Source organism: Erinaceus europaeus, chromosome 13, assembly GCF_950295315.1.
Source record: "Erinaceus europaeus chromosome 13, mEriEur2.1, whole genome shotgun sequence".
Classification (NCBI taxonomy): Eukaryota; Metazoa; Chordata; class Mammalia; order Eulipotyphla; family Erinaceidae; genus Erinaceus; species Erinaceus europaeus.
Genome location: NC_080174.1, coordinates 58,181,321 through 58,193,827, shown reverse-complemented (window position 1 = coordinate 58,193,827; position 12,507 = coordinate 58,181,321). Strand labels below are relative to the sequence as shown.

The 12,507-nt window shown below is 44.6% G+C and overlaps 1 protein-coding gene across 3 annotated transcripts in view; it reads right to left on the bottom strand.

The window, feature by feature from the left end:
* Nucleotides 1-11,929, bottom strand: part of LOC103111987 (metalloprotease TIKI2) — a 65,236-nt gene extending 53,307 nt beyond the window's left edge. For 2 of the 3 annotated variants that reach the window (XM_060205937.1, XM_060205938.1), the window contains exon 1: nucleotides 11,509-11,929. In XM_060205937.1, the coding sequence (XP_060061920.1) occupies nucleotides 11,509-11,578 (70 nt within the window). In that variant the 5' untranslated portion in view covers nucleotides 11,579-11,929. The remainder of the gene's footprint in view (nucleotides 1-11,508) is intronic. The other variant, XM_060205936.1, reaches the window with a different exon arrangement.
* Between the last annotated feature and the right edge of the window lie 578 nt (nucleotides 11,930-12,507).

The window sequence follows — 12,507 nt, the reverse complement described above, 5'->3', positions numbered from 1 at the left end:
AGGTTTTGCTTCTGGGCTGCTGACATCTGTCTGATATTTGACAACTGCCCAGTGTAAGGGATCCCATCTGGGCATCCCCCAATTGTGTCCTTTCCCCCTGCCACTTGCCATGTCTGTCCCTATAAAGGTAACTTTGGTTCAACTGAAACCCCAAGGTCTGAATTTTTCATTTATGCTGGCCTTGAGCCTCTTTCAGTTGATATTTGGTGACAGGTAAGGAAGCTTCTTCCATGTACCTTTCCTGCTGCACCCCTCTGTCCCTTCACATAGGTGAGGAAGGAAGTCCTGGGGGTTCTGACCAGCCTATTCCCTGAGGGCCTGGGGTTGGCAGTTCTTTTTATGCAAACCTTCACTGGGTCTTCTTGTGTGTCAATCATGCCAGGTCCTGGGACCCTAGGAGCAGTCAGCTGTGGCTTCCTGGGGTTTGGGACAACTCCAGACTCATCCATGACCACGAAGTGATTTCAGGATGCTGTGGAGAGCATCCCCATCCCCAGCTTTCTAGATGGAGTTTGTGTGGGCATCTGGGAGCTGTAGGCAGCAGTGCCCAGTCCAGCAGTGACCAATGTGCTCAAGCTCACCACCACTCTCCACAACCTCCAGAGACCCCTCTTTAAAATGAAGGTGTCCACAACCCCAGGAGCACTCCCTGCCAGGCTTCCACTCCCAAGTCTCACTGTCACTGTAACCCAAGATCCAACTGTCAGGAGCTCTCTTCCATGTCTCTGTTGGGTCTTCAGAGAACACAGAGGATGCCTGTCCCCTCCCCTGGATGGTGCTGCTGTTTTTCTAATGGGAGTCTTATCCTGGAGGGACTGTGGATTACACGGAGCCAGGAAGCCTGAGAAAATAATGTCCATAACACCCAACCAAAAAGATGTGTGTACTCCTATGTTCATAGCAGCACAATTCATAATAGCTAAAACCTGGAAGCAACCCAGGTGCCCAACACCAGATGAGTGGCTGAGAAAGCTGTGGTATATATACACAATGGAATACTATGCAGCTATCAAGAACAATGAACCCACCTTCTCTGACCCATCTTGGACAGAGCTAGAAGGAATTATGTTAAGTGAACTAAGTCAGAAAGATAAAGATGAGTATGGGATGATCCCACTCATCAACAGAAGCTGACTAAGAAGATCTGAAAGGGAAACTAAAAGCAGGACCTGATCAAATTGTAAGTAGGGCACCAAAGTAAAAACCCAGTGGTGAGGGGTAGACATGTAGCTTCCTGGGCCAGTGGGGGGTGGGAGTGGGCGGGAGGGATGGGTCACAGTCCTTTGGTGGTGGGAATGGTGTTTATGTACACTCCTAGCAAAATGTAGACATATAAATCAGTAGCTAATTAATATGAGAGGGGGAAATCAATTGTATGTCTCAAAGGTTCTCAAAAGACAAACTGAATCTTTTTAATATATAGGCTATGTATTTGATATGCGGACTCTCTCAAAAGCCTAGACCAAGTAGATTAGAAGCTTCCAATAGCACAGCTATATACAAGATACTGGGTACAGTCCAGCAAACCATAACAAAGGGACTTTTCAAAGTTAATCCAATTAACAAATAATGTGATGATAATATTAACTATTGATTGTCTTTTTGAACCCTAAGACAGCAGGAACCTCATATCTTCACTATAGAGCCCCTACTTCCCCCAGTCCTGGAACCTTTGGATAGGGCCCACTTTCCCGTATGCATCTCCCAATCCAAACCAAATAACATTGCATCTGCCGATCACAACCTAACCAAAGCAACGATTGCTACCTCAACATGCTTCACCTCAGAATGTATCCAGAGACTTCACGTGTGGAATGACAACCCTTCAGCTTCATTACTCGGGTGAGACCTTTCCTTTAATAGTACACTCTAATTTCATCTCAGGTAGTTCACTTTCTAACAAAGTCCCATAACCTAGATATACACCAGTTTCTGTGAGAGAGAGCTTATGTGCACACGTATCCATAAACTACTGCAAAATATATACCTGAAAGCAGGACTACACTAGAGTTTGCAGTGAGTACCTCCCTAACACTTCCTCTCCACTATTCCAAGCTTGGGATCCATGATTGCTCAACAAATTGTTTGGCTTCATATGTTAACTCTCTTTTCAATCACCAGGTTCCAGATGCCACCAGGATGCTGGCTAGGCTTCCCTGGATTGAAGACCCCACCAATATGTCCTGGAGCTCAGCTTCCCCAGAGTCACACCCTACTAGGGAAAGAGAGAGGCAGACTGAGGGTATGGACCGACCAGTCAATGCCCATGTTCAGCGGGGAAGCAATTACAGAAGCCAGACCTTCTACCTTCTGCAACCCTCAACGACCCTGGGTCCATGCTCCCAGAGGGCTAGAGAATGGGAAAGCTACCATGGGAGGGGGTGGGTTATGGGGATTGGGTGTTGGGAATTGTGTGGAGTTGTACCCCTCCTACCTTATGCTTTTGTTCACTAATCCTTTCTTAAATAAAAAATTAAAAAAAAAAGAAAATAATGTCAAAGCAGGAGTTCACATTGATGGAGTGACTGCACTGCAGATGCACTGAGCTCACTGACTATGTACAGAAGGATGATCTGGGGCTGAGAGGCAGAGCACCTGCTCTGCCCCTGCAGTTTCCTTCCTTCAGGGTAAAGTGCCAGGTTTCCAACGATGCAGTCTAGTCCATAAACCTATGCTGTTAATCTAGCACGCTTCCTTCTCTTCTCATCTTCCCCCCTGTCCAACAACAGAGCCCATAGCTGGCATTCCCTAAGCCCTCACTCACTGAGAGTACAGCCATTGAGATTCAGCAGCCTGGGTTAGGGTCCTCTGGTCCTCTCCCCATTCTCCTAGTGAGGGTTATATTCAGTTAGGGATAACCTAGCAGATGGGAAGTTCTGGCTGACAGGCTGGCTGCTTTGAGTTGAAACAGAAACAGCGACTCCAGCCAAGGATTGGAGCATAGAGCAGGCTTGCCAACTGCCAGATGTGTACATGGTGGCAAAGCAGGGCCCTTTAAAGTTCTGCTGGAAATTCTGAAACAATTCTGGACATTGTGGCCCCAGTTCCAGCTTGGGGAGTGTATTGAGCTATGGGCATTTATTTGGGACAGGGAAAAGTTGCTGGGTATGTGGTGTGAGCTTTCTGTTTGGTGTCACTTAAAAATTATTTATTTAATTTTATAGGGGAGAGAGAAACTGAGAAGTGGAAGAGAGAGAGAGACAGAGAGACCTGTAGCACTTCTTCACAGCTTGTGAAGCTTTCCTCCTGCAGGTGGGAACTGGGGACTTGAACCTAGGTCCTTGTGCATGGTAACATGTGCACTTAACCAGGTGTGCTGCCTCCTGGGCCTCTTCCCTTGATGTTATTGTGTGTGTGTGAGTGTCTGTGTGTGTGTGCGAGTGCACGTGTGTGTGTGTGTGTGTGTGCGTGTGTGTGTGTGTGTGTGTGTGAGAGAGAGAGAGAGAGAGAGAGATGAGGGTTAATGACACTGGAGCTCTGTGCCTGCAAGATGACTCCACCACTCATGGTTGCCATCCTCCCCCCTTTTTTAAAAAAAATGACAAAGACAGAAATAGGGAGGTGAGAAAGAGAGCCACTTGTAGCATTGAAGCCTCCCCCCGCCCCGCTGCAGGGTGGGGGACAGGGAACTTGAAATCACGGCTTTGTACATGACAAAGTGTGCATTACTGGGTGCACACCACCTTCTTGACCCTCCTCTTTTTTATTTTATTTTTTTAAGATTGACTGGTTGTAAAAGGGAGACAATAGCACCTGTTCCAGCATATGCAGTGCTGGAGCTTAGACTTGGTACCTCACACACACAAGTCCTGCGCTCTACCACTGAATTACTACATCAAATTGAAAAGCTTCTGCACATCCAAAGAAAATATTAAACAAACAAAGAGACCCTTCACAGAATGGGAGAAGATCTTCACATGCCATACATCAGACAAGAAACTAATCACCAAAATATATAAAGAACTCAGCAAACTTAGCACCAAAAAAGCAAATGACCCCATCCAAAAATGGGCAGAGGATATGAACAAAACATTCACCTCAGAGGAGATCCAAAAGGCTAACAAACATATGAAAAAATGCTTTAGGTCACTGATTGTCAGAGAAATGCAAATTAAGACAACACTGAGATACCACCTCACTCCTGTAAGAATGGCATACATCAAAAAGGACAGCAGCAACAAATGCTGGAGAGGCTGTGGGGACAGAGGAACCCTTTTACATTGCTGGTGGGAATGTAAATTGGTCCAGCCTCTCTGGAGAGAAGTCTGGAGAACTCTCACAAGGATAGACATGGACCTTCCATATAATCCAGTAATTCCTCTCCTGGGGTTATACCCCAAGGACTCCATAACATCCAACCTAAAAGAGGTGTATACTCCTATGTTCATAGCAGCACAATTCATAATAGCTAAAACCTGGAAGCAACCCAGGTGCCCAACAACAGATGAGTGGCTGAGAAAGCTGTGGTATATATACACAATGGAATACTATACAGCTATCAAGAACAATGAACCCACCCTCTCTGACCCATCTTGGTCAGAGCTAGAAGGAATTATGTTAAGTGAGCTAAGTCAGAAAGATAAAGATGAGTATGGAATGATCCCACTCATCAACAGAAGTTGAGAAAGAAGATCTGAAAGGGAAACTAAAAGCAGGATCTGACTAAATTGAAAGTAGGGTACCAAAGTAAAAACCCTGTGGTGAGGGGTAGACATGAGGCTTCCTGGGCTGGTGGGGGATGGGGGTGGGTTGGTGGGATGGGACACAGTCTTTTGGTGGTGGGAATGGTGTTTATGTACACTCCTAGTAAAGTGTAGTCATATAAATCACTAGTTAATTAATATGAGAGGGGTAAAATTAATTGTATGTCTCAAAGTTTTTAAAACACAGACTTAGTCTTAATATATAGGCTGTGTTTTTGATATGTGGACTCTCTCAAAAGCCTAGACCAAGTAGATCAGAGGCAACCGGTGGCACAGCTATTTACAAGATACTGGGTATTATACAGCAAACCCTAACAAAAGGACTTTTCAAAGTTAACCCAATTACCAAATAATGTGATGATACATTAACTATCCATTGTCTTATTGAACCCTAAGACAGCAGGAACATCACATCTCCACTATAGAGCCTATATTTCTCCCAGTCCTGGAACGTTAGGATAGGCCCCACTTTCCCGCATGCCTCTCCCAATCCATATCAAATAATATCGCATCAGCCGATCACAACCTAATCAATGCAACGATTGCCACCTCAACATGCTTCAGCTCAGACTGTGTCCAGAGACTTCAGATGTGGAATGACAACCCTTCAGCTTCATTACTTGGGTGAGACCTTTCCTTTCATAGCATTCTCTAATTCCATCCCAGGTAGATCACTTTCTAACAAAGTCCCAAAACCTAGATATTCACCAGGTTCTGTGAGAGAGAGCATATGTTCACATGTATCCATAAACAAGTGCAAAATATATACTCGAAAGCAGAAGTACACTAGAGTTTGCAGTGAGTATCCCCCCCCGCCAACACTTCCTCTCCACTATTCCAACCTTTGGGTCCATGATTGTTCAACAATTTGTTTGGCTTTGTATGTTAACTCTCTTTTCAGCCACCAGGCTCCAGATGCCATCAGGATGCCAGCCAGGCTTCCCTGGACTGAAGACCCCACCAATGTGCCCTGGAGCTCAGCTTCCCCAGAGACCCACCCTACTAGGGAAAGAAGGGGCAGACTGGGAGTATGGACCGACCAGTCAACGCCCATTTTCAGCGGGGAAGCTATTACAGAAGCCAGACCTTCTACCTTCTGCAACCCACAACAACCCTGGGTCCATGCTCCCAGAGGGCTAGAGAATGGGAAAGCTATCAGGGGAGGGGATGGGATATGGAGATTGGGTGGTGGGAATTGTGTGGAGTTGTACCCCTCCTACCCTATGGTTTTGTTAATTAATCCTTTCTTAAATAAAAAATAAATTAAAAAAAAAGATTGACTGGTTGTAAAAGGGAGACAATAGCACCTGTTCCAGCATATGCAGTGCTGGAGCTTAGACTTGGTACTTCACACACGCAAGTCCTGCGCTCTACCACTGAATTACCTCCCTGACTGCTAGGTCCCTTATTTCTAAGGTTAAAAAGGTTCTCTATGGATCTCCTTCTTGAATATTGAAATAACCACACCTCAAAATAAAGGGTATGGCTTGCATGTAAATAAAATGAAAAGGTTCTACATAGACCCTGACTGTCCTCCTGTATCCAGTTATGAACTCTGAGGGACCTCTGTTAGTGAGCTCATTAAGTAGAAAACTAAAATAGGAAGGTTTAGAAACAAGGGGTCTTGTCCTGAGGACTGTGGAGAATGAGGAGAAGAGCTTCAAGCTGCTGAAGCTACACCAGGAAAATTCCTGCAGGTCTCACCTCCTCCAGGAAGCCTTCTCTAACTCATATTGCCTTCTTTCAGTGCTGCTCACTCACACCCACCATGCATGCATGGAATTGCTATCTGTTGAGGCTAGTGGGGACCTCACCCCATCTAAGTCCTCACTGTGCAGCTGATGAAAGGATAACACTGAAAAGGCTACAGAGAAGGTCTCAGGATACAGCACTCGTCTGTGTTATGACTTCCCTTTCTCCTAGTTCTACTTACTGTCCCTTCTTAATGATTTTCTCCTAATCATTTTTGCTGCCTTCCTCCCTCCCTCTCTCCCTCCCTTCCTCCTTCCCTTCCTTCTTTCCTTCCTTCCTTCCTTTATTCTTTACTTTCTTTCTTTTTTCTTTCTTTTTCTTTTTCTTTTTTTTTTTTTTTACCAGGGAACTACTCAGCTCTGGTTTATGGTGGTACTAGGGATTGAACCTAGGACTCTGGAGCCTCAAGCATGAGAGTCTGTTTGCATAACCATTATGCTATCTTCCCCCACCCACCCTTCTTTCTTTCTTTTAAAAAATTGTATTTATTTTATCTTAATGAGAAACATACAGAAAAAGGCAGGGAAAACAGAGCACCACTCAGCTCTGGCTTATGCTGGTGCTGGGGATTGAGTATGGGAGTTTAGAGCCTCAGACATGAAAGTTCTTTGCATAAACATTATGCTATCTCTCTAGTCCACTGGCCTTCATTCTAAAAACACTCCTACTTTGTACTGAGTATCGCCCTCCCAAGTTTCTGGCAGCATGTCTGATTAACAACAGTACCCAGGATTCTGTTTCTAGGTTCCCAGGTCTGAGGTCTTTTCATTCACAGTCCAGTCTCACTTTCCAAAGGGCAGATCAAGATGTTGTTGAACCCTCTAAGTCTTCCAAGTGTGGAATTATAGTCCAAGTGTGGATTATAGTCCATATTTTACTGCAGGGAGTAACTGAGGCGAGGCAGGCACTTATTCTCATGGGTCTCAGGGTTGGTTGGTCCATCCATCCATCCATCCATCCATCCATCCATCCATCCATCCATCCATCCATCTATCCATCCATCCAACAGGTGGTTATTGAGAACCTCTGCAGTGTTCAGTGATGAGAGAGTACATCCTGGGTGGAGAAATTCTGCATGCTTGTGGAGTCCAGAGACATCACAATAATCATGGGCAGATGAAGGAAAGGGCAGTTACAGCAAGCCAGAGGGCCAAGCAACAGCTAGCTTTCTGGGGGTGGGGAGTGGGGAGCTGCCTATCAGTAAGAATGGTCTAGTCAGTGGTTATCATCATTTCTCTCCAGCTCTAAGACTCTCTCATTTCCCATTTGCACCTCAATTCATCCACCTGCCAGATGGAATAATAAACACCATCCTGTCTTCCTCCAAGAGGAATTTGAGGATGTGGATGTCATAGGAGCTGATGGATATGGGTGTTCTTCAAGCAGGAATGCGCCCAGTCTTCAGGGAGCAATCACTGATGTTATTAATAAAAAAGATGTTACGGGTGCTTGGTATGCTGGTCTTCTATCTCTCCTTTCTCTCAAGTGCAGGGTTTCACCACCAATCTGTTTCTGTGCTGCAGCCCCACAGGCATGTTTCTGATTATAGTTCTGCAGCACTTCAGCTGGGTAAGGAGGAGACTGGCTGGGTCCTGGAAGCTGAGGATGCTGTAAGGGCTATCTCCAGTGTCCCCAAAGTCTGCCTTTTAATCCTTCAAATCTGGGCTTCTGCTTTCTATGGGAACAGGTGGTAGCAATCCTACATATAGGGATCTTCAAGTCCTGGAGGGTCTTATCTTCACATTCTCAAGAAATCCAAGAGTGACTTGAGCAAACTATGCTGGAATGTTAGAATAGTAAGATGAGGGCTAGGGGGGTGGCGTGCCTGGTTTAGCATGTTACCATATGCATGGGCCCAGGTTCAAGCCCCTAGCTGCCATCTTTAGGTGGGAAGTCTCCCAAGTGGAGCAGTGCTACAGGTGTCTTTCTTTCTTTATCCCTTTCTACCTATCTCCTTCTCTCCTCTCAGTTTCTTTCTGCTCTCTGAAATAAAAGGAAGGAAGAAAGAAAAATGGTTGGCAAGAGCAATGGATTTGTCATGCAGGCACTGAGTCCCAGGGACAATTTATCAGGCTCAGGCAAAAATTACTAAAGTCATGGGCCTCTTGAAACATACCTAAAATAGACTTCCTAGCTTCTTTCCACACTAAGAACCCTAGTTTCATCTACTATATCTCTACCTTTGGGTGCTTGTTTATTAAATAATTTGCTCTGATTTATATCTTACTGCCTTTCAGCCACTAAGTTGTAGATGCTATGATGCCATTCTGACTTCTCTAGGAAGATGATCTCACCAGTGTATCCCAAAGGCTCACCTCTCCAGAGCTCTGCCTCACTAGAGAAAGACAGAAACAAGCTGGGGGCATGGATTGATCTGCTAATGTCCATTTCCAGTGGATAAGCAATTACAAAAGCCAGACCTTCCACCTTCTGTACCCCATAAAGAATTTTGGTTCATACTCCCAGAGGGACAAAGAATAGGGAAGCTCCCAATTGAAGGTATGGGACACAGAGCTCTGGTGGTAGAAGCAGTATGGAATTTTACTTCTGTTATCTTACACTCATGTTAACCATTAGTAAATCACTAATGAAAATTAAAAAAAATGAAGAATGCTAGGTTGATAGGATGCTGGGATATCAAAGCCAAAGAGTCTTACAATAACAGCATATTAGGATGAAGGGTTTGGGGTGTCATAAATTAGAACTATATTCTGATTATAGAATACTAGGATTAGAATGTGTGTTAATCACTGGCTCTCAGAGTTGGAAATGAAAGAGCCTTCGAGGTCACCTAGTCTACCCTGGAGTCTAGTTTCCAACCTAACTCTGACATTTATTATTCATTCTATTCCAGATTCTGGGAAAGCTGAGCAAGTAGACACATATTGAGAAAACCCAAGTTCCTTGGAGCTAGGGACAAATTCTCATTTTCTTCTAGAGCCTGGGACAGAGATCCTCCATTAAAGCCCAGAGCCCAGGAGGTACCATGTAACTAGATATCATAAACTTGATTCTGGATAATTTAGTTCAGCATGCTTTTGAACATTTCCTAAGTGTTGACAATGCTGAGGAGGTAAGAACAATGCACTGGAGAGGGAAACTCAGTGGGATGCCTACTGAGTCGTGGGTACAAAGATAAAATCTTGAAAAAGGGGGTTGGGTGTTGGCACACCAAATTGGGTGCGCACATTACTATATACAAGGACCCAGGTTCAAACCCTGGGTTCCCACTTGCAGGAGGTACGCTTCATGAAAGGTGAAGCAGTGCTGCAGGTATCTCTTTTTCTCTCCTTGGCTATTTATTCCTCCCTTCTCAATTTCTTTCTGTCCTATCAAATAAAAAAATAGATAAAAAGAAAATATGGCCTCTAGAAGCAGCAGGTTCATTGTGCAGGAAATGAGCCCCAGTGATAACCCTGGGGGTAATAAAAAATGTCCTGAGATAGCCCCTGGGACAGCATCCACATTTACACAAAGCTGTTCAGCACTGCTGCAAGAGACTTTGCAACCTGTAACCTGGGGCACTTGTAGGTTCCCTGACAGTAGTGTCTGGTTCTTAGCAGTCAGAAAAAGTATGTGGTAGACATGTGCCTTAATCTTACTCTATAGCAATCATTCACCAATCAGTCAGGCTATCTCATTTTTTTTATAACATCACAGTCTGAGTAAGGATAAATCACAGTGGGTCGATGGAAATCCATTTTGCCACCTGTGCATGTTACATTTTGTGGTCAATATCTCTTTCATTTCAATCATATGTCCTCCTTTTACACCAAGAATCCTCCCACCTGCCTCCTTTCTCTGCAGATGCAGAGCTCTGATTTAATGCCATCATGCTATCTTTCCACCACTATCTTGCCTGCTTATGGACCTCCTCCCTCCATTACTTTGATTACATGTAGGAAATACCATTAGAGACCCAAAATCGACCTTCTACCCAAGTGCTGGTACTCCCAGATAAGGATGCCTGCTCCACCTAGCCCAACTCGGTCTGAACTGGGCAGGCAGTGGTGGGGCACAGGCCAGGGGAGTTGAAGGGAAGGGCCCACAAAAGTGAGATCCTATAGGCATGGGTTGGTCATCTCAGGCAAAGAAGCAGATCTTATCTTTGTTCTCCTGCAGCAATGCCATGACCCTCTTCCCCATCTGTTCGTTCCTCTTATAGATGAGCTCCTGGCAGAAGTAGCTGAGTCTCTTAACTATTCTATTTTATTCAGCTGTCATTATCTTAAATATGTATTTTATTTACTCACTAGTGAGAGGCAGAACTAGAACCTCAGTCCAGCATATGTGGTGCTGGGCACCAAATTTGAGGCATCATGTGTTCCCACTACTAGTGCTACTTTCTGGATCACAAAATAGCAGGTGAATTGAGTGAGCCTAAATTACAGGCAACATGATCAAGAAAATTGTAGCTCTGAAGTGAAAGCTGACCAATAAAGAAGACAAATGCAATATCCTGACCATAATATGGGACTGTCATCAGCAGAGACAGTCACAGAGAAACAAAAAAGAAGGGAGAGAGAGAGAGAGAGAGAGAGAGAGAGAGAGAGAGCCAGCCTCTGACTCTGACTAATAAGCCCTTTGCTTGGACATCTGACTTCCCAGAAGAAGCATCAAAAAATAGTTCATGCTGTAATGACACAACTTGTACTAACTGTCATAAAGATGATAATATTGATGATGATGATAATCAAGAGACACTGTTTTGAATTCTAACTATGTGACAGGCTATCCGAATACTAGCACTTATTTTTAACAATTTTTTTCTCTAAGTAGATGTCTTCAGCTTATCAAATAGTTACAGCATTACTGTGCATTTATAGAAGGAGGACTTGAGCTTTTGAAAAACTTATCTGAATTGAGCATGGGGACCGTTATAGAAAAACCCTCAATGAGGAGCAGGAACTACGGTGGGTTCCAGCTCTGAGTGCTGTGTGGGTCCCTGCTCCATTCTGAGCCTCACCTTCCCCCTCAGTGGAGCACAGACTCTAGCAAATCTTCTTGTCCCCAAGTATTCTGCTACTAAGCCCCTTCCCACTCTGGTTCAAACCTGCTCCGAAGGCAAAGAAGCAGATCTTATCTTCATTCTCCTGCAGCAATGCCATGACCCTCTTCCCCATCCGCTCGTTCCTCTTATAGATGAGCTCCTGACGGAAGTAGCTGTCAATCTCTTGGGCCGTTACCTGTTCATGTGGTGGAAGGGTGGTGTTGATAAAGTTGGGCAGCTGTAAAGGCAAGACAGAGGCTGCTGTTAAGTTTTTCCTGGAACAAAAGAGGCTTCAAATAAACTTACAGTCCATTGTGGGACCAGAAATAATATCTTTATTAAGGGACCACTCTAGGGGCCAGGTGGTGGTTCACCAAGTTTAGTGCACACTTTACCATGTGCAAGTAGAAATTAAAAAAAAAATAAGGAGAAATGGCCTCCAGAAGTGGTGGATTTGTAATGCTGACACTGAGCCCTAGTGATAACCCTGGTGGCAGAAAAAAAATTTAAAAAAGGAAGAATGGGAGAAAGAGAAGAAAGGAAAAAGAGAGAAAGATAAAGAAAGGAAAGAGAGAAAGGAAGAAATGAAGGAAGAAAAAAGAGTCCATTGTGGGTTAATGCTTTACACATAAAGCTGTGCCATCCTTCCTCAACACAGTGCCTTCTGTGTCCTGCCATGTCCATCTTTTATCTTTTCAACCTGAATGGTGGCAGGGTTCCAGTATCCATTTGTCCATAGCCATTGAAGAAACTGAGTCCAGTCCATAGTATATCTCTCTTTCTTAATGCCCCTCTAACTTACAAGCTCTGCTCAAAGGATGTCTTCCATCTGGCATAGCAGATCACCCTCTTTGGTTTTTCTGACTTCACCAACCGAGGGCAGAGTATAAGACAAGTGGCTGAGCTGACTGGATGAGCTAGAAGGACAGTCTTATATGAAAAGACTCATTTCCTGAAGGCCTTACATTGTGCCTCTCTTTTGAGGGTCATGTAGCCCAGCCACATGGCTTCTGGAGCTACTGCTGAGTTGTCAACACTCTTTCCAGGGGAAAATGGAGCTGC